The sequence below is a fragment of the Acinonyx jubatus genome, chromosome B4, assembly GCF_027475565.1.
Source record: "Acinonyx jubatus isolate Ajub_Pintada_27869175 chromosome B4, VMU_Ajub_asm_v1.0, whole genome shotgun sequence".
Taxonomy (NCBI): Eukaryota; Metazoa; Chordata; class Mammalia; order Carnivora; family Felidae; genus Acinonyx; species Acinonyx jubatus.
In genome coordinates this window covers 61,145,814-61,171,103 of record NC_069387.1, presented here as the reverse complement: position 1 = coordinate 61,171,103, position 25,290 = coordinate 61,145,814, and the positions used below count along the sequence as shown (strand labels likewise).

Below are 25,290 nucleotides of genomic sequence, written 5' to 3'. Positions count from 1 at the left end.
AAAATCCAGTGGGGGGGGGGGGGGCGGGCACCTACGTGGCTCAGTACATTAAGCGTCAGACTCTTGATTTGGGCTCAGGTCATGATCTCATGGTTCCTGAGATGGAGCCCTGTGTTGGGCTCTGTGCTGACAGTGTGGAGCCTTGCTTGGGGAGATATTCTCTCTGTCTGTCTGTCTGTCTGTCTGTCTGTCTCTCTCTGCCCTCCCCTGCTCATGTTGTTTCTTGCTGTCTCGAAAAATGAATGAATGAATGAACGAATGGATTTCTGGTGTAAACAAAGAAATCTCAAGTAAAGAATTTAACGGTTTTTTTTTTATTTATTTTTGAGACAGAGAGAGACAGAGCATGAACGGGGGAGGATCAGAGAGAGAGGGAGACACAGAATCTGAAACAGGCTCCAGGCCCTGAGCTGTCAGCACAGAGCCCGACGTGGGGCTCGAACTCACGGACTGCGAGATCATGACCTGAGCCGAAGTCGGCCGCCCAACCGACTGAGCCACCCAGGCGCCCCTCTCAAGTACAGAATTTAACAAATGAGCATATCTTACAATTCCCGAAATATAGGCCATGAAAATTTTCTTCATATTTCAGAATATACTTGAAAAATCTCTTGTTTTTAATTTCCTGGTGGATTTTTTTTTAAATCTGAGAATGAAGTCAACACATTGCTAGAAATTTCCCTTATGCTTTTCCTTTATATATAAGTCACACTTGGAATACGTTTAGTATAAAGTCTTGATATGTCTAGATGTGTTATACTGCGATAACATAAATAATGCCAAAGAAAGAACAATGTCCAGCAATTTCATGATTAAGCATATTTTTAAAATCAATTTGGTTTGTCTATGTTAATATTTTAGTTAACTTTATTGATTTTTGCTCATTTTATGAACAATGAAAGAAAAGAGGAATCTACTCTCTTGCTAAGCATCCTGGTTTTTGACCTACAAAAGAAATAAACACCTCCATTCTGAGATTTTAATAGATTTTAATAAACACCTCTATCTAATGTTTTGTTGTTATTTTTCTCAGAGGTAACAGTAGAAACCAGTCCTGGAAAACAGCCAACCCCAGACACCTGTGGAATTCCTGGTGTTGACCCATTTCTAATGGAAGGGTCTAAGAGAAACACAAATGTGCCGCCAACTAGGCTGGGGGAGCCCAGGGTGGTTGGTGGCCGTGCAGCACCTGCAAAGTCGTGGCCCTGGCTGGTCAGTCTGCAGCACCAAGGACAACATTTCTGCGGAGGTGCTCTGATCGCCAAGCAGTGGGTCCTGACCGCAGCGCACTGTAACTTTAGGTGTGTGCCTGGGTGGGGCAGGGGGCACTGGAGCCGTGTGAGGGCCCACGGTGGGCATCCTCCTGCTCTCCTTGCATCCCAGGAAACAGTAAGCTCCCAAGGATACAGTCCCCATCATGCAAACGAATGAGCACACTAGGTCAATGACACCTCATGCTTCACTAATACATTTACTACCAAGAGCTGTTAATTACAGAAGGTGCTTCCTGCCTCTAGGTGTAGTTTATTTAAAAAGTAACAACAGTGCCCCCTCTTTCCTCATCTATAAAGTGGACATCATATCTTAACATTTTTGTATTGGTTTCTTAGCACTGTGCCTAGAGCACAGGCATTGCTCAAATGTGAATCCCTTTCCTTCTTGTTCTGATGACTGATCATCACACCCACTCTCAAAATAAATATCTACTTTTAAAGAATTTTAACGAATGTCCCCTAAAAGAAACATTTTTAAACATTTTAGCTGAATCTTGGTCTCCATGTGATATGGAGGTATCTGAAAACTCCTCCCTCAAAGAAGTGTTAGATTGATGTTTTTAATACTGGTCTTCCAGAAGTGGTGATATGGTTGACAGTGCTGCACAATGGACAGTTAAATGAGTAGATATAGTGTTTCAGTGTCTCAAAGATAGGCTTTATAAAAGTACCTGCTCAGATAACTTGGTGAGTAGGAACCTTCAACGAATCAAAACTCATTTTCTTTACCATTCCCCCACTCCTTTGATAGAGAGAAATCACAAGAAATTCTCCTTGTTAATGCAGTTTTAAGACTTTCATGTGCACAGAATTATCTGGGGAGTTTGCTATAAATGGAATCTTAGAATCTTAATTCTGAATTTTGATTTGATGAGTTATGTCTGGGATTCTGCATTTTTAATGCTCATGCCAGATTTAATGCATGTAGTTCTTAGACATTTCTTTGAGAAACATTGTATCAGGGAGAAGAGTAACTATAACTTACAGAATAGGTGTCAGTGACCATTATATATGGATATCATATGATGTGGAATATTATGATCATAATAATACATGGAATCATTGCCCTGAGTCATCATAAATCTTGTCAAGCAATACTAAATCAATTTTTTTTTGTTTGATGTTATGAAGGCCAGAAAGTAGATACTTTTTCTCAGGGATGAATTAATAAGAACCCCCATTTTCTAAGAATTCAAAATGACAAAGATTTTAACATAGATTAGAAATGTTACACAGTATATTTTTAGTAATTTTGAAAAATTATAACCTCATTAAAAGTGGTATCTATTTCCCCACTCCTTTTTCTTATGACAAGTACCATCACAGATGGCCTAGTAATAGGAAGAAGTTCCCTGTCAAACATAGGAAATGGTGATTTGCTACCAGTAAAAGCCGTATACACTCACCCTGGCTTCACCCAGTTCCCTCCTACTGATGATCTGTCTTTGCTGCGTCTGGAGAACCCTGTTGAACTAGGTCAGTATGGATCATTTTTCTTTAGATTTTGAGCCTTTGCCATACAGTTTTTATCTTCCATCTTGCTTAGAAGTGCTATACGTACTTTTGAGGGCCAATAATTATTTCAAAACTTATATTCTAAGCTACTCTCCCTAAAATCTGAAGCATGTGCCTAAACAGTTTACTTTTGTATGGTTTTTAAAATTTTTTTAAAACGTTGATTACTTTTGAGAGAGAGCGCAAGCAGGGAAGGGGCAGAGAGAGAAGAAGACACAGAATCCGAAGCAGCTCCAGGCTCCAGGCTGTCAGCACAGAGCCCGATGCGGGGCTCAAACTCACCACAAGATCATGACCTGAGATGTAGCTGGCCGCCCAACCAACTGAGCCACCCAGGTGCCCCTGCTTTTGTATGTTTTTACCTAATGGAAGTTGAGAGACAATTTCAAAGAAATATGTTTTTAACATGTCCTCTTTACTCTGAGACTCACTTTTAGGTAAGGTTTACCCAAATACTTAAAACAGGAGTCTGAACCATCAGATATGCAATTTTCTGTCCCTTTTATGACTTGGTAAAATCTTGTTATTTTTTTAATGTTTATTTAAGCCAAGGCTGATGTGAACGTGTCATGAGGAATGGTTCATCTTGGCTCTGTCATACAGCAGCCATGTGATCTTGGGCAGGTTATGTAACTTCTCTGAGCCTCAGCTTGATCATTTGTAGAAAGGGAGTAACAGTCACCCTCCTACCAACTTAACACGGGTCCACATTCAATAAGAAAGTAAATTGGGGGGGGAGCGGAGAGTCACCACTTTCACGCCCATGCCTTTCCGTGGATTCCTGGGGCTCTGGGACAGTTTTTCTTCTCTCTTCCAACTCTCTCCTGTGTTTCTGCATTCTTCAGCTGTTCCCCTGCCGATAGACTCACTTCCCTCTTTAATGTCTTTTCAACATATTCATCCTGCAAAACCTCTGTCATGGTTCAGCCCACCATTTGCTTTCAGTGCTTTTATAACGGAGTCAGTGAGAGAGCATCTAGAACAGTGCTGCTTACTCTTGGCTATGCATTATAATCTCTTGGGTTGCTTATAAAGAACTGTAGGCCAGGAGACCTGGCATCAGTATTTTTGTTGTTGTTGTTGTTCTTATTTTGCTTATTAAATGTTTAATTTTTTTTTAATGTTTGTATTTTTGAGAGAGACAGAGTGCAAGAGGGGGAGGGGCAGAGACAGGGAGACACAGAATCCGAAGCAGGCTCCAGGCTCTGAGCTGTCAGCACAGAGTCAAGCGAGGGGCTCAAACTCACCAGCCGTGAGATCATGACCTGAGCCATCCAGGCACCCCTAATGAGTTTTTATGTTGAGACAATTAATTATAGATGCACATGCAGTTATAGGAAATAGACACACCAATGTAATTTCTACCCTGCTTTCACCAATGGAAACATCTTGCAGGGTATTGACTTTGATACAGAACATTTCTACCACCACAAGTGATACTGTTGCCTTTTTATAGCAATACTCACTTCCTCCTCCCCACCAGACCTCTGGAAACCACTAATCTGTTCTGTTTCTATAGTTTTGTCATTTCAAGAATGTTATATAAATGCGATTATGCAGAATGTAAACCTTCGGGATTAGTTTTTTTCACTCTGTGTAATGCCCTGGAGATTTATTCATATTGGTCCATGTATCAATAGTTCATTCTTTTTAATTGATGAGTACTTTTCCAAGATATGGATACATCAAAGTTTCACCATTCATCTGTTGAAGAACACCTTTTTTCCAGCTTTTAGATATTACAGATAAATCTCCTGTGAGCATTTGTGTATAGGTTTTGTGTAAAGAAAATTGAGCAGGACTTTTCATTTCTGTGGGATAAATGCCCATGAGTGCCATCGCTGGGTCATAATGGTAGTTGCATTTCAGTTTTATACAAAACTGCCAGACTATTTTCTAGAGTCGTAGAACCATTGTATGTCCCACCAGAGATGTAGGAGTAATCTGGTTTCTTAGCATCCTTGTGAGCATTTGCTGTTGTCACTATTTTTTAAAAGCATTCCAGTAGGTATATAGTGATATCTTACTATAACTTTAATTTGTATTTCCTTAAGAGCTAATGATACTGAACATCTCTCCATTGTTCCTATTTTTGCCTTTTTTTTTTTTAAAGCACTTCAGTGAAATGTCTCTTCATAGCTTTGGTCAATTTTTTTTTCTTTTTTTAAGAGAGAGAGAGGGTACCTATATGTGGCGGGGGAGGGGCAGAGGGAGAAAGACAGAGAGACAGAGAGAGAGAGAGAGAGAATCTTAACACGAGGTTCGATCCCACGACCCTGGGATCATGACCTGAGTTGAAATCAAGAGTCAGACACCCAACTGACTGAGCCACACAGGTGCCCTAGCTTTTGTCAGTTTTCTAATTGGATTGTTTTTCATATTGTAGAGTTTAAGAATTCTCTATGTATTCTAAATACTACTGCTTTGTCGGGTAGATGGTTAGCAAATGTTTTCTTCCAGTCTGTAGCTTGTCTCCCAGTCTGTAGACCCTGTTAACAGGGTCTTTCACAAGCATAGATTTTAATTTTGTTAAAGTCCACTTTCTTCATTTTCCTTTTATGGATTTTGCTTCAAGTGTCAAGCCAAAGAACTCCTTGCCTAGCCCCAGATGCTGAGCATTTTTTCTTATTTCTCTAAAAATTTTTGTATTTTACATTTAACGTCACCATCCATTTTTAGTTAATTTTTATATAAGGTTTAAGGTTTTGGTCAAGGTTCTTTTTCCTCCCCCAGGATGTCCAATTGTGGCAGCAACATCTGTTGAAGAGGCTGTTTTTCCTCCAATCAGTTGCTTTTGTGCCTTTGTGAAAAATCAGCTGAGCATATTTGTATGGGTCTATTTCTGAGATCTCTATTCTGTCAGTCTATGTCTCTCCCCTTCTCCAGTACTACACTGCCCTGGTTACTGTAGCTGTAGAGTAGGGTTTATATTAAAAAGCGATTGCTCTTAATTTATTCTCTTTCAAGACTGTTTTAGCAATTCGAAGCCCTGTACTTTTCCATGTAGATTTTAAAATAAGCTTATCTCTGTCTAAGACACTTGCTGTGATTTTGGTAGGAATTACATTAAATCTATATAGATTACTTTGGGGAAAACTGACATCTTTACTATGATGAGTCAATTCATGAACACAGTGTATTTCTCCACTTATTTAGTTCTTCTTTGATTTCTTTCAATAGAATATTGCCATTTTGAGTGCACAGATCCAGTATATGTTTTGCTAAGTATATGCATATCTAAGCATTGCATTTTCTAAACAGTGATAATAAATAGTATTGTTTTTATTTTTAATTTTTAAAAATTTTTTAATGTCTATTTTGTTTTTGAGAGAGAGACAGAGCATGAGCGGGGGAGGGGCAGAGAAAGGGAGACACAGAATCCGAAGCAGGCTCTAGGATCTAAAGCTGTCAGCACAGAGCCTGACATGAGGCTCGAACTCTCAGACCAAGAGATCATGACCTGAAGTGAAGTCCAACACTAACCCGACTGAGCCACCCAGTCGCCCCAGTAGTATTGTTTTTAATTTTAAATTCTACATTAAATGTGATTGACTTATGTATGTTGATCTTGTATCCTGGATTTTGCTGAATCTAGATCAGTATCTTGTAAACTTCTCCTGGAAATTTCCATGTGCAGCCAAAGTTGAGAACCAGTGCTCTAGAAAAGACCATTGGTGAAGTTCGGTGCCCTTGAAAATTTCCCCCCTTATTTTGTTCTCCAAGGATCTTGACTTCCACTCAGCACCACCTGGTGTCAACATCAACATGAAACTTTGTGTTCCTCTGCCCCTTAAGTATTTGGTTAGCTTATTTAATCTGTACCCATTCATTTCTGTTCATCGGTAAGAGTGAGAAATGTCCTTTCTCCCATTAGAAACAATACAATTTCTACCTATGATTTTCATCCTCACCACCTCACCATGGCCATCATGTGACCATTTATGGCCTATTTCTTTCTTGTGTTTTTATACAACTCTATGTGTACTTAAAAAAATTGTAATATACCTATTATAAGAATTTTATCCTGATTTTTCACTTATTATCAGTGTTGCTTCATATTATTAAAATTTCTTTTAAAATGTAATTTTAATGTCTACATAGTAGACTTTTCACAATTCTTATAAATAGTTTGTTTCTTTTTTTTTTAATTTAATGCTGCATTGACTATTCTTATGTATGTGTTTTTCTAGTTCTAGGATTGCCTTAAGATAAATTTCCCAGAAGTAGAATTGCTAGATTTAGGGCATAACTATTTTCAAGATTGCTGACATAAGGAATACTTAAGTATAAGTCGATACATCCTCTTTTTTTTGGTCCAAAAATGAGGCAATTTCGCAATATCTGTTAATTTCTAAAGTGTGTGCCTCCTGGTCCAGCAGTTCTGTTTTCCACAAATACTGACACTAATGCACAGACTGATAATCTAGGATACTTGGTGCAGTTTTTCAGGGGAAAAAAAATTAGTCTAAATGTTTGCCAAGGGGATTTAATAAACTGTAGTACATTCACTATTTGATACTGTGTACTACTAAAAATATATTATAGGTCTATATGCAATGATATAGATGATTTGACCATAATCTGGTAAATGAAGAAAATCAGAATAAGAAAAATGGCTGATTAAAAAATATGTTGGTAGAGGGAATATATTTTAGCTCAAGGAAATGTCAGGAATCGATATGATTGAGCAATGATTACAAGTATATCTATGAAAGTAGCATAACGTAAGATTTGGAATCAGTTGGCATGTGTATAGAAAGAAAAGTAAGAAAAAAAAAACAAGTTACAGAGCTTTATGTGATTTTACTAAGAGACAGCAGTAAAAATAAAGAACCACTGAAATAAATGGTCTAGGACAGCAGATATGTTGAAACATTTAAGTGTGTAAAAGTCTGGATAAAATTGAAGTCAAACAGCATGGGAGAGCAAACACAGGGACAAATTCAGAGAGAGAGAGTATGTGTGTGTACACACATATACACACAAACCCATAATATTTATGAATTTTGTAATGATATATACAAATACATACAAATGTATTTCATATATATACCAATTTTGGTGATAAGAAAAAATGTGAATGTTTAAACATTTATCAATCTATTTTATAATATACCTATGAAGATAGACACAAAGATACTTACTAGCTATAAAAATACTTTAAAAGTTTAAATTGCTACAAATGTGGTTTTTCTCCATCCTTCATGTAATACCACTGAAGAGAAAAGATAATTACATTGTTCTGCACTGTCATCTCATATTCAACAAGGTGATGTCCTGAAGGCATGTAAACAAAAAGGCAGATGCATTTTTTAAAATGGTTAGTGGATAAGAAACCATGCAGGGCATGCCTCTATGCGGGGCATGTGTTTCTGTTGTCCTAGGAAAATATGGTAATACCTGGAATAAAGTGGTAACATGTAAATTGAGGTGATCCCTTCTGAGTAATTAATAGATGGAATCTTCTGGAAGTCTTATTTATTAAATTACAGGGTTAAAATGGGTACTGTCAGATCAAAATGGTTACTTTCAGAGCTATCATTGAAGAGCAAACAGTACAGATAATATCAATCCCATGGACTAAATGATATTTGCCTTTTTCTCATTCTAGGAGAGTTTGTATCTCTAATCTGTTTGCCAGGGAAATATGATAAAATCAATTTACTTTCCAAATGTATGACTGCTGGATGGGGAATAACTGAACCATATCGTGAGTATACTCACTGCCTCTTCCAAGATTAGAATCCAAACAAATATTTGTAGAGTAATATATTGTTTACTTATTTTTAATTATTCTGTATTTTTAATAGGAATGATAGTAGAAAAAGTCTTTTCCACAATGGATCTAAAAGTGACTACTTGGGTTTTACGACATCATATTCGTTAGTATTAGTTCACTGATACTTGTAAAAACTTGTGTTAGAAAACATCTAGTGATTTTAGTACCTAGTAAATATTCGTGTGTCTCATTTATATGTAGCTGCACTGTGAGCACACATACTTGCTTTCACAACAGTATAGGGGCCGCTACTGTGAAAACCTCTACTTAGAGACATGAGCCTATTTCCAAAGATGTGATGCATTTTTCTGAAATCATAGGCTGGTATGAATGGTAAGTGGTGGAAAGATGATGTGAAAATAGTCTACATATAGGTCAAACTCATGACTCTGATCTCACATCCTCCATATTCTACAGCTGAGCTAACAAGTTAACAAATATCCAGTAAAATAAAGAATAAGTCAGAATGCAGTTTCAGTTGAAACCTCCAGTGTCAACACTGAAACGTGAAGTCAAGTCAAAAGAATAAGAACACCATGACACCAATGGAATATAGACTAAATGTGTAAAAACTGAAACGTGTTGTTTGCTTTATCAGCAACTGATTTGGGTATAAACTTCCTTTGTCCTTCTGTATAGTGATGTCATTTTTCTATTTTCTTGGGACTGTACAAAAGATAAAAGAACCACATGAAGTGGGCTCCTTCCTTCCTTCCTTCCTTCCTTCCTTCCTTCCTTCCCTTCCCTTCCCTTCCCTTCCCTTCCCTTCCCTTCCCTTCCCTTCCCTTCCCTTCCCTTCCCTTCCCTTTCCTTTCCTTTCGATGGTTCCTGTTGTATAAGTGACCTGGGGTAATAATATGTTTTTTACAAATCACTTAACAGCGTCATTACGGTGCACAGAGGGGAGAATTGGGTGGGACTTAACCCTTGGATATATATGGACTATTTTTGCCCCACGTATTTTGTCCCATATGTTTATGTCCCAAATGTTTTGTCCATAAACATTTTTGTGTTTTTATTCCTTTCCTACTAGAAGACGAATTTTCTAAAACAATGCAGCAGGCAGCTGTGCCACTGATCAGCAGTACATCTTGTCGAAGTTACTGGGGACTGGATATTAAAAACACCAATATATGTGGAGGGGCTGCAGGATCATCCTCATGCATGGTAATTCAAGGATGGTGCTGATGAGTGCAGTTTTCTTCTGTGTCTCATGAATGGGTGTTTGCTGACCACAGAGAGGTATAAGTGCATGGTAGTTGTAAAATCAAAAGTGAGAAGAGGAAGTACATTGCTAAGCTGATGTACTGTCATTGCTAATTTGAAACTCGAAGTGAATGCAATTCTCAAAAGGAATTGCTCGTTCATTTGCTTGGGTGACTGTGTGAAATTGATGATGTTCTACTGTTTTTGACCTATAAAAATAATTTATTATGTCTCAACTTCACAGCTGAATTAGACTGCTCAGAGCATCTGCTTCTAGTAGCATTGAAAATATAAAGATATTTTAATGTAACTCAAAGCCATAATTTCATGATTTATATTAAGTAGATACTTGAAACTTTCTGCAAGACACAGTCTGTTGTCAGCATTAAATGACTTTGTGTTTAATGTACCTTTTAGCCTCCTTTTGAGAATAGAGGTTTCAATCTGATTCAGAGATCTGTAATATCCACCAACTGCCTATTTGCCTCTGCTGTCGTGAGCAGAAATGAGAGGTGGCAGAATGACTTACGCACTGTCTGATCACCTCTGCAGTGGAGGTGAGCACCCATTATGAATTGTGCAGCCAGAAGAACTTCTCTTTTTGCCGGTTGCAGGGAGATTCGGGAGGCCCTCTGCAGTGTGTGCAGGACGGACAATACAAGCTCATCGGTATCGTGAGCTGGGGCAGCAGTAACTGCCAGCCCACTGCACCAACAGTCTTTGCCAGAATTTCTGCCTACAGGGACTGGATCACATCTGTCACTGGAGGAGAAGTGTGATCACTAAAGAGTAGCATGGTGGAACTCTGTTCATAAATGGGAAAGGAAGTACCTAACAGCATCTCTGAAAAATAAGTCTCCGGTCAGTGTTAAAAGACCCAGTGACCCTTCCTCCAACCCTTGTCACAGAGGAGCTTGGATTTGGTGTGTACATGCGTTTAATATTAAACATTGAACACAGAAAGATAATGTTGATTCATGCCTCCTGGGAATTTAAAATCTGAAATGTCATTAAATTCGTATTTAGTATGCCATGTATATGTCATTATTTGAATACAATCATATACACTTGTACTATTTTTCTAGTTTGGTAAAAATTAGAATATACAAGCAAATGTTATTCAGTCCATATAAATCTTAATTTCCCTCACACTCAACAGTGCACTGAGCACAGTGAGATAGGAACGATCCCTCTAAGTTTCAGAATTTCAATGAACAGTGGACATTTAAGGAATTATTTATCAGGCTTATCCCTTGATTTTTAAATTTTTTAGATAAAATGTTAGGATATTTCAATTGTTTACAAAGCAGTTCATCTGAACCTCAGTTAACCAATATGCTCATCTTTCTAAGTTGTAGGAAGAATAAGGGAGAAGGAACTAAGGGAAGTCCCTGAGCCAGAAGACTGAATGAAATCCACCACAGAAATATGTAATATAGAATGAGAGCCTGTAGCAACTTTTTTTTTCTTATTTTATATATTTCCACCCAAATTTTATCATTTGGTTTCCAAGATTATAGCATTCAGAAACAGAGTATAGTTCCACTTTAGGGAAGCATATATATAACCCCATGAAAGAGCAACTCATAAGGAGATAGGCAATATATTTTCTCATTCTCTCTCTGATCTTTCTTTCCCTTTCTGTCATTTCTTTGTCCTCAGCCCACACACTCTTTCAATCCTTGCTCTCTTTTGCAAATGCTTCAAAGGGAAAGTATTATAAATATCCTAGTATTTGGTAAAAACTTCTTCCATGAACATTGTTCTAAACTGCCTGCGTTGATTTCAGTTATGCTTTTCGACAGGGTATCTGAGTAAAATGGATGATGAGATTTGGAATGGGGATTCTCTAGTTCTTCTGTTAATCTATTTTGTACGATTTTTACTTTGTCTCTTGTTGAATTTCTCTCTCTTTTTTTTTTACCAGATTACATTAAAAGGGATTAAAGATGGGCTGTATTAAAGTGTCAGTCCTGGGGCACCTGGGTGGTTCAGTCGGTTAAGCATCTGACTTTGGCTCAGGTCATGATCTTGCAGCTTGTGACTTCGAGCTCTGCATCAGGCTCTGTGTTGACAGCTCAGAGCCTGCACCCTGCTTTGCATTCTGTGACTCCCCCTCTCTCTCTGCTCATTCCCTGCTCGCTCTCTCTCAAGAAATAAATAAATGTTAAAAAAAATTTAAAGTGTCCTGTCTAAAGCCTTTTTTGCTTCACAGTGAGATTTGCTAGTGGTTAATTTTGGTGCTGGCACAATCTCCATTGTGACCTCCAGGGTGGTGGTGATACTTCAGGGCTCTGTCAGCAAAGGATATGGGATTAGCATTCTATGTACCACCTCGGGAAGCTGCCTGATTTTCCTACAAGGGTCAGAAGCTATGTGGTGCTCTCTTTTCAGCCTCAGTTGGCAATAATTTTTAAATTCTTCCATATTTAATCTTTTCTGTATTGAAGAGGCCTCTTAGACTGTTGTACTTGCCCTGCCTCTGGCTGAAAGCCAATTCAATTGAGGAAGGGCATACACTTTCTTACTTTGATCTTCTTTGCAAGAACTCTCCTGTTTACATTGCAAGGTCAAGCTATATGTGTGCCAGATTGCAATCAACACTATGTAAATTGATACAGTAGGTATATAGCCAAATTTAAAGAAATTAGAAACCTAATCACCTAATTTTCCATGTATGTATTTAAAAATATCATTTTTGAGCCCCTACTATGTGGCAAATAGAGGCAACCAGAAAGAAGTTTCCCTCATCTTTAGACTCTCATTACAATGGAGAAGAATGATACACAAAGATAATTACCATTCAACATGGCAGCCTGAGAGAGAACAACAGATACTTTCTGCAGGAATGGGTGATGGTTTTGCAGAAGCAATATTTGAGCTCAAGTATTAGTTGGTTTTGTTTTGTTTTAAAGTGATACATGCCAAACACTTATGTTAAAGAAATCTGTATCAAACTATTTTCCTATCAAAAACTCTACATACTCTGAATTTCTTCTGTCATTTATGTTTTTGGAAAATGTGTTCATTCTTTTTATTTTATTTTGAGAGGGAGAGAGTGTGCAAAAGAATGGGGGAAGGGCAGAGAGCGAGAGAGAGAAATATCAGTGCCGAGCCTGACGTGGGCTTAATCTCACAAACCGTGAGATCACGACCTGAGCCGAGATCAAGAGCTGGACGCTCAACTGACTGAGCCACCCAGCTGCCCCAAATGTGTTCATTCATAAGCCAGAAATTGCATGACTTCATTTCTTCTCACCACCCCCACATTGTTTCTTTCATATGATTTTCAGCAATCTAGTTCCAGTGTTTCATGCATGTTGTCAGTTCAAGAGTCAACAATGTTAAGTCTAACAAGTATCTAATTCTCACCAAAGAGCAATAGTGTTTGGCACTGGTCTTGATTTCATCTTGGTCTTTGCTGTATTGTCACAAGATTATCACTCTCATTCTTCTTTTCCCTACAGATATTTATAAACTAAGAATAAATTATCAAATTGTCAAATAATGGCAACACAAACAATTGTTGGGAGCAAAACATCTAAAATCTCTTAAAAAGAGGCAGAATAGGGGCCCCTGGGTGGCTAAGTCAGTGGAGCATCCAACTTTTGATTTTGGCTCAGGTTATGATCTCTCATGGTTTGTGAGTTCGAGCCCTACATGGGGCTCTGCGCTGATGGCATGGAGCCTTCTTGGGATTCATTCTCTCTCTCTCTCTCTCTCTCTCTTTCTCTCTCTCTCTCTCTTTCTCTCTCTCGCTCTCAAAATAAACTTAAAAAAAAAAGAGGGGTACTTGGTGGCTCAGTAGGTTAAGCAACCGACTTCAGCTCAGGTCATGATTTCATGGTTCGTGGATTTGAACCCCACACTGGGCTCTGCACTCACAGCACAGAGCCTGCTTCAGATCCTCTGTTTCCCTCTCTTTCTCTGCAGTTCCCCTGCTTGTGCACTCAATCTCTCTCTCTCAAAAATAAACATTAAAAAAAAAACTAAGAAAAAGGCAGAATATAGTGGGAGAATTTTAACAGGTTAAAAGCTATAGTCATTAAGACAGTGATTATAATATTGCTGCAGAGATTGACCAGTGGAACAGAATACAAAAGCAAGGAACAATGCCTTTCTGCATTCTCCAAAATTGGCAAACAGTTGCATAGTATGACAATATAAATATAATGAGAATGTGGAGGAAGCAGAATCTCCTCACTGCTGGTGGGGCTGGGGAGTAATCAGGAACTCCAGCTTTGGAAGACTGAGACTTGATCAGGAAAATTGAAGATGCCAGTGTCCTCTGAGTCTGCAATTCTACCCCTAGGTGTATGCCCTAGGGAATTGTCTTCAACCATGGCTGCAATAAGATGTAAAATCTGGAGCTTTTTAAAGCTCCTGGCATGATTGTAATGTGCAGTCGGGTTTGAGACAGCGTCATAGAGGAAATGAGGCAACCATGACCACTGAACATGTACAAGAATGTTTACAGAAATGTAAGTATCAGCAAAATGCTGGAATTCCGAATACCCCATATAGAAGCATGGATAATCAAAATGTAGTATACTCATGTAGGAGTAAAAAATAGAAAACAGTCCACAGGCTTTTTAGGTGAATCTTAGAAACAATGCTGAACTTAAAACGCAAATTTCAAAAGATTAGGTGCCATTGTAAAGCTCAGAAACCAGCAAATTTAAACATTATTTTGCTTAGGCTTACATCATATATGGTTAAAAAAAAACAGGGAATGTAGCCCAGTATTTGGAGTAGTGGGAAGGCAGTAAGATATGCTGGAGGAACCACACACAAGTCATTTCAATGCTATTAATAATTTTCTAGTTAAGTTGAGTGGTGGCTTCATGGATATTATCTTACTTCATAACTTATATATGCTTCTGTATATATCAAATACACCATGTAAATCTACTTAAAGGCCTTTTTAAATTTTATTGCATTATTGTATACTCTTCCAGTGTTTTTGTGCAAATAAATGCAAACATGAATGCATATTTTTATTTTCTCCCATTAAACACAAGAATAATGTGTAAATTGTTCTAAACTTGTTTTTTTCCACTTGATCATATAGGCTGGAGATCTTTCCATATCACTGTGCTTTTTAAAATATTTTTATTGAAGTATAATTACCATACAATGTTATATTAGCTTCAGGTGTACAATATAATGATTCAACAATTCTATACATTGATCAGTGTATTCTGAATCTGTTTTATCTCATTCATTCCCCTCCCCAACTTAAGGCCATTTTAATTACACTAGTTCCTCAGGGTAGAACTTACCCTTCTGTCTGGTTAATTAGAATGTTCCACATACATCTAGAGCATTAAACCCTATCATTTTTCTGTGATTCCCTTTGTCTAGAACATGAATTGCTCTTGCGACTTGTATTTGCTGATGTCACTTTTAACAGTCAGCCTATTTGTTAATTTTTCTTAGTTAATGCTGGGAGTTACATTTTGTACTATCCATTCTCTTCTAGGGAAAAAGGGTTTAAAATGTGTCTGAATATCTTCTGAATGCCAGACATTACCTGATATTTCCATTGGGTTCCTTTAATTATTCAAGCTAATCTTTATGAAAATGTTTTGAATGTAATATTAATAACCCCTGGGCTATTAATATAGCCCAGGGCATAGGGATTAAGTGTTGGTTCTGAAGCCAGACTACTTGGGTTCAAATTCCAGCTCTATCATTAATCAGTGTTATGACTGGGCAAATTAGCCTTGTTGTACTTCTAATTCCTCATCTATAAAATGGAGGTAATAAAAGAAACCTATTCATAGAGATATCCTGTAGTTAAAGGTGTTCATAAATTTAAAACACTTAAAAGAGTAGCTGGCTCCTAGTAAACTTTCAATTCATGTGATTATTATCTTGTGCATTTTCCTAAAATAAAGCTTTTGAAAAGGATTCCCCACACCCTGAATCCTTTAAAAATATTTTTGTACAAAAGGGAACAATTAAAAGTTTAAAAAGTGAGCCTCAAAATCATTTTGCTAAGTGAAAGAATCCAGTTGCAAAAGACTAATTCCACTTACATGAAGTGTCTTAAAAATACATTTATTGAGACAGCAGAACAATGGCTATCTGTGGCTATGGGTGAGAGCAGGAGATAACAAAATGGGGGTGATGAAAATGTCCTAAAATTGGATTATGGCAATGATTGCACAACTCCATAAATTTTCTAAAATCATTGAATTGTACACAGCCTTTTTCAAGTAGTTTCAGAGTTCTTAATTGCTTTAATAACTTTTATCAGGATGGGTCAAATCTGATTAAACTCTAATAGTTGAATGTGGCCAAAATCCAGCAATAAACTGTTACATGTGGCAGGAAGAGACTGTCATATATTACTTGGGGAAAGGTTGATTTTATTAAGACTTGCTCTTTGAGAATATAAGTACCTATATATCTTTTCAGTTACTCATTTCTTTATGTCTCCACGTCTTTTTCAATAATTCTCTTTCTTATCCCTAAAGGATTTAATTGGGGAATGACATCAGGCTACCTTAATAGCTTTCTGTGTGCCAACTACTTTACATATATTAATTTAATTCTAAGCCCAATCGTATCAGAAAGGCATCGTCTCTCCCATTTTACCAATGAGGAGATTGAAGCAAGAGACGTTAAGTGATTTGTTTTATATTAAAATTTTTTTAATGTTTATTTATTATTAAGAGAGCATGAGCATGTTTAAACAGCTAGTTTCACAGCAGAATTAGCGCATAGGTTTTGATGATTGCAGACCTTAATCACCATATGACAACGATGAGTGTTTTCAGAGGACAACTACTAGTGTACGTGTGGAGTTTGAACTAGGGAAATGACACTGGAAGCAGGGAGATACTGGAATGGGGCCAGCTTCATGCACACACTTGGACATGTGAATGAAAATAAAATGTAGAGGTAAAAATAAGGCTTATATGTAATAGGGGAGGTTCTGTTTTCAGAGGTCAAAAATAGTGAAAATTTCATTGAATCCATTAGGAATTACTTGCCAGATGCTAATTGAAAAGACTTTACTGCAGTAGCTTGAGGGAATTAGGATTTTATTCTCTTCCCTAAATGAAGTCAGGAAACTAGGAGGCAGCTGTACAGCTATGATAGCCTGAGGCTTTTTCTGTCTTCCTCCTCCATCATCTTCAGTGTATGAATTCAATCCATAAGTCATAAAATTGTTGCTGGGGTCAGGCCATCACACACACATTCCAAGCGGAGAAGAGGGAAGGTAAGGAGAAAAGAGAACAAATGGCTTTCATAAAACTCCTACTCAGGTGTGCCTGGGTGGCTCAGTTGGTTAAGCGTCTGACTTCGGCTCAGGTCATGATCTTGTGGTCCATGAGTTTGAGCCCTGTGTCAGGGTCTGTGCTGACAGCTCAGATCCTGGATCCTGTTATGGATTTTGTGTCTCCCTCTCTCTCTGATCCTCCCCTGTTCATGCTCTGTCTCTGTCTCAAAAATAAATAAATGTTAAAAAAAAAAAAAGTCCTACTCAATGACTTTTACTTACATATCTGCCCACCCTGCTTGACAAGCTTGTGAATGTAGTTCTTCATTTGAGTTTATTGTCCAGGGTTCTGGAACTAAATGAGAAAAGAGTATTTAGGCAGCCAGAAGTCTCCCCCACTTCCTAATTATCATACATTGCTTTTAATTTTACTTAATTTTAATTTGTACCTTTTAAAGAAATACATGCAAAGAAATAGTGCTAATTAAAAAAAAAACAATACTGTGGTTGTATAAAGCAAAAAGTATAATTTTTTTTAATGTTTGTTTATTTTTGAGAAAGAGAGCATGAGTGGGGGAGAGGCAAGAGAGAGAGAGACACAGAATCCAAAGCAGGCTCCAGGCTCTGAGCTATCAGCACAGAGCCGGACACGGGGCTCAAACCACAAATCATGAGATCATGACCTGAGTCGAAGTTGGACACTCAACTGACTGAGCCACCCAGGGGTCCCAAAATATAATTCTTTATTTCCCTGCTGTCCTTGTCCCATTTCCTCTTAATGTTTATAAAGTCCAGAAGATATTATATAACAATAGGAGTATAAGAATGAAATAACAGAGAAAATAGAAAAGAGAAATTAAGAAAATAAGAAAACTTCCTAGAACCAAAGGACATGAGTTGTCAGGCTGAAATGAGCCACTGGATACACTGCACACCAATGAAGACGTGGATCCATATCAGACACATCACTGAAATTTAAGAGTACTAAGGACAAGAAAATGATGTAAGATTTCGGAGAAAAAGAGGTCTCACACAATGGGTCAGGGATCTGAGTGGCTTTAAACTTCTCATTGGGAACATTTAAAGCAAATTTTACTATGGGGACCTCTCCACTGGACTTCTTAAGTATGCCTGTGACAGAACTGCATTTTCCTGAAGGATGATCCAAGAGAGAGCAAGGAGGAAAGCACATTGTCCATTATGGCCTTTGCTAGTGCGTTTAAAGCTTTATCATAATTAAATCTTTTCAATTTTTCCCTGACAAATCTCATAGCTTAACTGAATCAAAACAATTTGTTTGGTGTATAGACAAAAAGAAAAATATGGGAATGGTACTAATCTCCCAGCCTCATATTCTTCCACCTTTTGCCTCCAAAGGGAAGACTCCAATGGATTCCTATGTGTTCAACATGGAGTTGGCTTACGACAGACTGATGTTAGTGGTTTCTCCTAACTCAGGCTCAGCGATCTGCAACACTGCTATTATGGGAATACCAAGGGGGATCGGTGTGTTCTAGAACATCACCCTTATAGGATGGAAGTGATATCCATTGGGCAGCAGCCCCAATCTGTGTCAAAGACTCCGATCTTTAAGGGGGTTCCCCCCAATGTAAATACCCTCCATTAGAGGAAAATCAACTTCTGACCAAGCTTACTCCCTCAAATCCTACTTCAGGAGGAAGTGTGTGTAGGGTAAGGGAGAATGCTTATGTCTCACTGGCTTCTTTCCTTCTAAGACCCAGACAGAAAGGAGAGGCCCTTACTACTGATGGCTCAACTATCCTTTACTTAGGAAAACAAGTTTAACAAATAAAAGAATTTGCCAAGTTAGGTTCTTTTGAACAGTGATAGTAAGGTATATATTTTTTAGTCAAAGCATCTCTATCCTGACCATATATTATTTATATATTTAGATGTTCATGTATTTTTGACCTGATATGAAAATTACCTTGTAGGGACACATTCCATATATAGGATGGAAATTATTTCATCTTTTTAGCTCAACATCAATGTTAGATAATTATACCATGAAATGGAAAAATATCTTCTGCTCTGCTCAGTTGAAAGTTGATTGTTTTTTTCTCTCATAGCATACTGTTATTTCCCCCTTTTTATGTACTTATGCCAGTTTGCCCATGTACATAAAAATTATACAAACATAAAGACACACAGATACAAATGTACTTGCTCCTAGATATTCTCTTCCAAAGTTCATCTGGATTTATGAATTTATAAATATTAACATCAACAGGTGAAAATTAGGTAGTGATTGTTATAGGGGTTATCAGACATTTGGTCTGGAAAGAAATTTGACTTTGAAAGCTTTTGGATGAGACACATATGCAGATGGCTTGACTCCTGAGGGCATCTGAGTTTGATGGGTGATAAAGCTTGCAGACATTTCTATTTATGTCATATTATTGAAATCAAAATTTGGGGGCACCTGGATGACTCAGTCATTTAAGTGTCCAGGTCTTGATTTCGGCTCAGGCCATGATCTTGTGGTTCATGGGTTCAAGCCCCTAGTTGGACTCTGCACTATCTGTGTGGAGCCTGTTTGGAATTCTCTCTCTCTCTCTCTCTCTCTCTCTCTCTCTCTCTCTCTCTCAGAATAAATAAAAATAAAAATAAGAGATTTTGGGGCACCTGGGTGCCTCAGTCGATTAAGTGACTGACTTCAGCTCAGGTCATGATCTTGCGGTTTGTGAGTTCAAGCCGTGTGTCAGGCTCTGTGGGTACAGCTCAGAGCCTGGAGCCTGCTTTAGATTCTGTCTCCCTCTCTGCCTCTCTCCTGTTCACACCCCATCTCTCCCTTTCCCTCTCTCTCTAAAAAATAAATAAACATCAAATAAATAAATAAATAAATAAAAGATTTAAAATAAATTTTGCCTACCTACAGTATGAGAGTTAAATATGCTGTCTCTTTTTAACTTAAAGTATTTATTACATTATGACCTAGGCACTTACATAAAGAATTTCATCTGCTATTAGAAGGAAATTAGTAATGTTTTTAAAAGCTTTAGGAAATAGGGGCACCTGGGTGGCTCAGTCGATTAAGTGACTGACTTCGGCTCAGGTCATGATCTTGTGGTTTGTGAGCTCATGCCCTGTGTCAGGCTCTGTGGGTACAGCTCAGAGCCTGGAGCCTGCTTCAGATTCTGTCTCCTTCTCTCTGCTCCTCCCCTGCTCACATTCTGTCTCTCTCTCAAAAATAAATAAATATTTAAAAAATAAAAGCTTTAAGAAATATAAAAGAGCTACAATTTATTTTAAAATATTGAGAATTCAGAAAAAAACAGCTAATCAAATAGATGAGACAATACATCTATGATGCAAAGATGAAAAATATTAGTGAAAGAATGTTTGGAAATGAAAAGCAAAATACCAACTCAAATGTTGTAATCAATGTAGAGAATATTATATAAAATCTGTATTTCAGCTGGATGTTTTTGTGTTGAAATTTATTGAAGACCATAATAAAAAATGTTGCATACACATAATACATTATTAATAACTATTAAAATAAATAGTTTACTACTAACTATTAAGATAAATGACACCAGCCACGGTCATATATTTGTTTTGGGGCTTATTATTTGGTAACTGTATACCCCAATGTAGTATGAATTCCACAAGAATTGTCTGCTTTGTCACTAGGTCATGTTCTGTACTTAACACACCACTTGTCATATAGAAGGTACTCAGCGAATCTTTGATACGTGAATGGCCAGGTCACAGGTTTAATTGAGTGATCTATGGTCCCTCTGATCTATTATTAGTCATACTGAAATGTTGCACAATGCTTTATAGATATTGGTGGTAAGTCTACTGAAACAGAGATATTAAATGGCAGATAGTGCCACTATAAACATACTGAAAATATTTATCCATTAGCTGACGTACCAAGTTTAAACTTGGCACATGAAAAATGATTTTTAAGTCCTAACTTGGTAAGTGATAAAATTATTTAAGAGTGTAAAGCACAATGTTTGAAAATGTAAGTACACAATTTGAGTATAACATTGATAATCATGTATAATAGAAGCAAATAAAAATGAAGGCACCTGGTGTATAGCACGAAACTGAGAATAGTTTTATAAAAGGAACTGTCTGATCATGAGGACTGGTAGTTAGTAAGAAGGGGGAGGAGACACAGGATTCTAAACTGATTGAATCTAACGTTAGTGGTACCCTTGACTTTCCTACGCATAGAAGAGATGAAATAGCTTTGGGGATAATAAGATCCACTGGGAATATATCGAATTTGAGGTGTTTGTGGGGCATTCGTATATCTATCTATCTATCTTAATTTTACTAACTTGCTAAAACTTTTACTCAAACTATAAAGAAAAAAAAAGCATCATGAAAACATCTTTTGAGCATCTGTACAAATACAGGTTATTTAGGGGCGCCTGGATGGCTCAGTCAGTTATGCATCCGACTTCGGTTCAGGTCGTGATTTCGTGGTTTGTGGGTTTGAGCCCTGCTTTGGGCTCTGTGCTGACATCTCAGAGCCTGGAGCCTGCTTTGGATTCTGTGTCTCTCTCTCTCTGCCCCTCCCCACTTGTTGCATGCACTCTCTCTGCCTCTCCCTTTCTCTCTCAAAAATAAACATTAAAATAAATTAAAAAAAAAAGTACAGGTTGTTTAGCACCAGTTTAAATCCCCAATTTAAAACCTATTTCCTACTTCTCTTCTGCAGGTAATATATAATGTAATGTTTTTGTGTTAAGCAAATTGTTTCACAGATATAACACCCACCACCAATAACATAGGATTAAGTATTCACCTCACTTTGAAGTTAAGCTGAGTTTCAATCTTCAGGGGAAATTAATTTTGTCTTCATTTGGTAGTCTGGAAAATGGTGAGTTGTTTTTTAAATAAGGAGGATCAAATTAATCAGTTTTGCTATACCGGGAATTCCAACTCTTAGGGGTCAGCTGTTATCTTGAAGGCAGACTCCTCTGGAGACCAGGGACTAGATGTAACTAAGTGAACAACAGCTAGCTTCCATGCAAGCAAGAGCCCATATAATCTTAGACCCACAAAGAAGGAAGGTCTGCTGGTACCTTTGTGGCTAAGGTAAAGAAACAGTTTAGATATTTATTAACTCACTTAGATCTCATAACAACCACATGAAATTATTATTATCGCGTCATTTTTCAGATAAGGAAACGAGATGAAATAATGTGCCCATAAATGGTTGAACCGGAATTTTAACCCAGGAAATCCTAGTTAAAATTTAGCACCAGTTCCTAAAGCTCTAAGCTCTTACCCACTACAGTAAGCTTCTTCTTAAATATGTGAAGGACTAACTCTGACATGAAAAGTCTGGAAATGAAATTGCATCAGTGGAAACACTTTATCTGCTTTTATATTCTGGGATAGTTTCAATTTAGTGAAATTTCGTTTGAAAAAGGGAGTCTAAATGTTCTTGACGTGAGGAAATAAGGAGGCCAATACAGAAGTCACAAAACATGGTGCAGATTGTACTGATACGCATTAGGGTTGCAAATGATAAAACCTGTGCCCAAGTCTGTCATTAGTGATGAAGCACTCTATGAGGCGTTGAGATTCATTCTGTGGCCCCTAAGTGTCATTACAAAGGTAACCCATTCCTTCCCGGAGAAGCTGATTCCTTATTGGCCACGTGGTTACACCTAAAATACATTTCAACCTCTGTTCTGTTTAGCCACACCCCTTTCATATCGACCACACCTGTTGATTCACAAAGCGCTCCGTAAGCAAAGGGAATATCGCGAGAACTCTACATTGTCTCCCATCTGACGTTTTCAACGGTGGTTGTCGCTTTTGTTCTCGCGATATTTTCGGGTGAACGGGAGCCCGGCGGCCCGGGCTTCTGCGAAACATGGCGGTCGGCTGGTACCATAACACAAGGTAAAATACTGAAAGCCCGCCGGGTGATGTTCTCCCGATTGTTCCAAGGCTGTTCCGGTAGTGAATGCGGTTAAGGGGGCTGAGAGTCTGTCATGGGGTTGGTTCCCTGTCTTCATCACTGTCTTTTGGAGAGAGGGCCGGACTGGGGAGCCGCTCCACCTCCCCCGGGGGCGTTACTGGCAGGACCCTGGGCAGCGCAGCGCGGGGGAGCTCCCCTCTTCTCAGTCCGGTATCTGTGCGCTGTCTTGCAACCGGAAGGAGTTTAAGTGCTTCTCCGATAGCTGCTAACCCTGACCCATTGCTTCTCGCTGTGCCCTGTGCCCCGGTGGCTCCTCTCGTCCTCAGGGAGAAAGGTCCCGCGTTGTGAAGACCAGCCGGATCGTGTCCCTATCTTCCCGGGTGTCTGGCTCCCCACCCCCATTCAGACCAATACCAAATTCTTGGCAGCAGGTTGCTCTCTTTCAGAAAGACCGAGGTCTTGGCCTCGTCTCCAGAGTTTCGCACGCCGCCTGGGGGAATGAGAAAGGGGCAGGTCTGGCAAGATACTTTAGGAGAGACTGGTCTGAGTGTAACTACTTTTTTAAACCCTCGAGGTTTAAGAAACCCTCGGAAGGTAACTTGTCAATTCGTGGTAGAGAATAGCCTTGGATATAGGTTATATATAGAGTTGATAGGTCATTGTTTGAGAAAACATGTTTAGGTAACTTTTGTATTTGGGATTTAGTGCCCTCGAACTTCATGCAAAGTTACATAATGTTTGTTAAAATGTTGCAAGACTGGCTTTCAGAGGCAATTAAAGATACCTTTAAAAACAGGAGTTATTAATATGTTTGAAGTTGTATTTAAGTAATTGCCTAGCCTGATACATAAACTCTGGTATATCGCCATTAAAAGAAATGAACCAGGGTTGTTCACTGAAAAATTCAGGAGGTTTGCTTGTTTTGTTTATTGATGTCTTTAAGTTGGTGCAGTTATTCCAGTTCGAAAAACATGAAAAAAAAATAAATTTCATTGTTTTGGGAGGAGGAGGAGAGGAATTTTGTTTTGCTTTTTTTTGATAGTAAACTGTAGTACACAACTGAGTTGAAATGGCTTGAGGGTACAGATCATAAAAATATATCAAGATTGAAAGATCTCTCAAAGGAAATCAGGCGTCTCCTGGAACATCAAAAAAGAATTAGAAGAAAAAATTTTATTTTATTTAGGGGTTAATGGTTTAATTGGAAGAAATGGTGAAACTTATTTTTAATAGACATTACCTTAGGCAGTCTAGCAGCTAACAAATCCTATTTAACAGTTTTTCTGTATTTATTCTGTTTCTGCCTTTTAATGTCACAATAGGCAAGTTAACCTCTTTGTGTCTTAGTTTCCTTATCTGCAAAATGGGAATAAGAATAATAATACCTAACTCTATAAGGTAGTTGGTGAGGATTAAATGAGTTAAAATATGCAAAGCACTTAGAACAATGCCTGGCATATAGTTAGCATGCATTAAATGTTAGCTCTTGTTATTTTAACATTTCTGTTTCCTAACTTCTGTAGTTACTTAAGATGTTACTGGGGCGCCTGGGTGGCTTAGTCGGTTAAGCATCCGACTTCGGCTCAGGTCATGATCTCACGGTGGGTGAGTTCGAGACCCGCGTCGGGCTCTGTGCTGGCAGCTCAGAGCCTGGAGCCTGCTTCGGATTCTGTGTCTCCCTATCTCTCTCGGGCCCTCCCCCATTCATGCTCTGTCTCTGTCTCAAAAATAAATAAACATTAAAAAAAAAATTAAAAAAAAGATGTTACCTTGGTACTTAGTCAAATTAAAGACTGAAGAAGACGCTTTTTTTTTTTTTTGATGTTTGTTTATTTTTGAGAGTGCAAGTGGGGGGGGCAGGGCAAAGAGAGGGGGACTGAGAATCCAAGCTCTGCGCTGAAAGGCTGACAGCAGCAATCCCGAAGAACGGAGCTTCTTCAAACTGCATCAGGACCTGAGCCCATGTCATTGCTCAACTGACTGAGCCACCCAGGTGCCCCCGAAGAAGACACTTTTTAAAGTAATTTCTTTCTGATCCCTAAAGTGATTAAACACTCTTCTTTTATGTGGTTAATATGTCTTTAAACTCCATCTTCCAGTTGCTTGCTTTCTTAAGCTGTTATCCTCTATTAATTGCTGAGGTACAAATTGCTCCTTTCTACTACATATGGTCTTATTACAGTCTAGGTCAGTACTTCTGCTCTTGGTGCTAGTTAACCCATTCTCCTTGCATTTGGAGATACTCGTTCTGTTATAAATGTATTTCTCCTGTCCCTGACCTTTTTCCACTTCAGTTTTGTATACTTTTTAAAAAAAAGTTTATTTATTTTTGACAGCATGAGTGGGGGAGGGGCAGAGAGAGAGAAGG

The 25,290-nt window shown here is 38.2% G+C and overlaps 2 protein-coding genes and 1 long non-coding RNA gene across 10 annotated transcripts in view; 2 read left to right on the top strand and 1 right to left on the bottom strand.

Moving 5' to 3' along the window:
- OVCH1 (ovochymase 1) overlaps positions 1 to 13,718 on the top strand; it is an 84,672-nt gene extending 70,954 nt beyond the window's left edge. For 4 of the 7 annotated variants that reach the window (XM_053226102.1, XM_053226100.1, XM_053226099.1 and 1 more), the window contains 5 exons: positions 1,034 to 1,301; positions 2,590 to 2,750; positions 8,401 to 8,499; positions 9,602 to 9,735; positions 10,389 to 13,718. In XM_053226102.1, the coding sequence (XP_053082077.1) occupies positions 1,034 to 1,301; positions 2,590 to 2,750; positions 8,401 to 8,499; positions 9,602 to 9,735; positions 10,389 to 10,553 (827 nt within the window). In that variant the 3' untranslated portion in view covers positions 10,554 to 13,718. Of the gene's footprint in view, positions 1 to 1,033; positions 1,302 to 2,589; positions 2,777 to 8,400; positions 8,500 to 9,601; positions 9,736 to 10,388 lie in introns of those variants that run through there. The other 3 variants (XM_053226098.1, XR_008300199.1, XM_053226101.1) reach the window with 3 other exon arrangements.
- Positions 13,719 to 16,707: 2,989 nt separating this feature from the next.
- Positions 16,708 to 23,332, bottom strand: LOC128316377 (uncharacterized). Its single transcript, XR_008300198.1, has 4 exons — positions 22,530 to 23,332; positions 21,795 to 22,082; positions 17,288 to 17,360; positions 16,708 to 16,958 (listed from the first exon to the last, which is right to left on the bottom strand). It is a non-coding gene; the product is annotated as an uncharacterized LOC128316377 (long non-coding RNA).
- ERGIC2 (ERGIC and golgi 2) overlaps positions 22,747 to 25,290 on the top strand; it is a 40,700-nt gene continuing 38,156 nt past the window's right edge. The window contains exon 1 of one of the 2 annotated variants that reach the window (XM_015074957.3): positions 22,747 to 22,903. The gene's annotated coding sequence lies outside the window, so the exon portion shown is untranslated. The remainder of the gene's footprint in view (positions 22,904 to 25,290) is intronic. The other variant, XM_015074956.3, reaches the window with a different exon arrangement.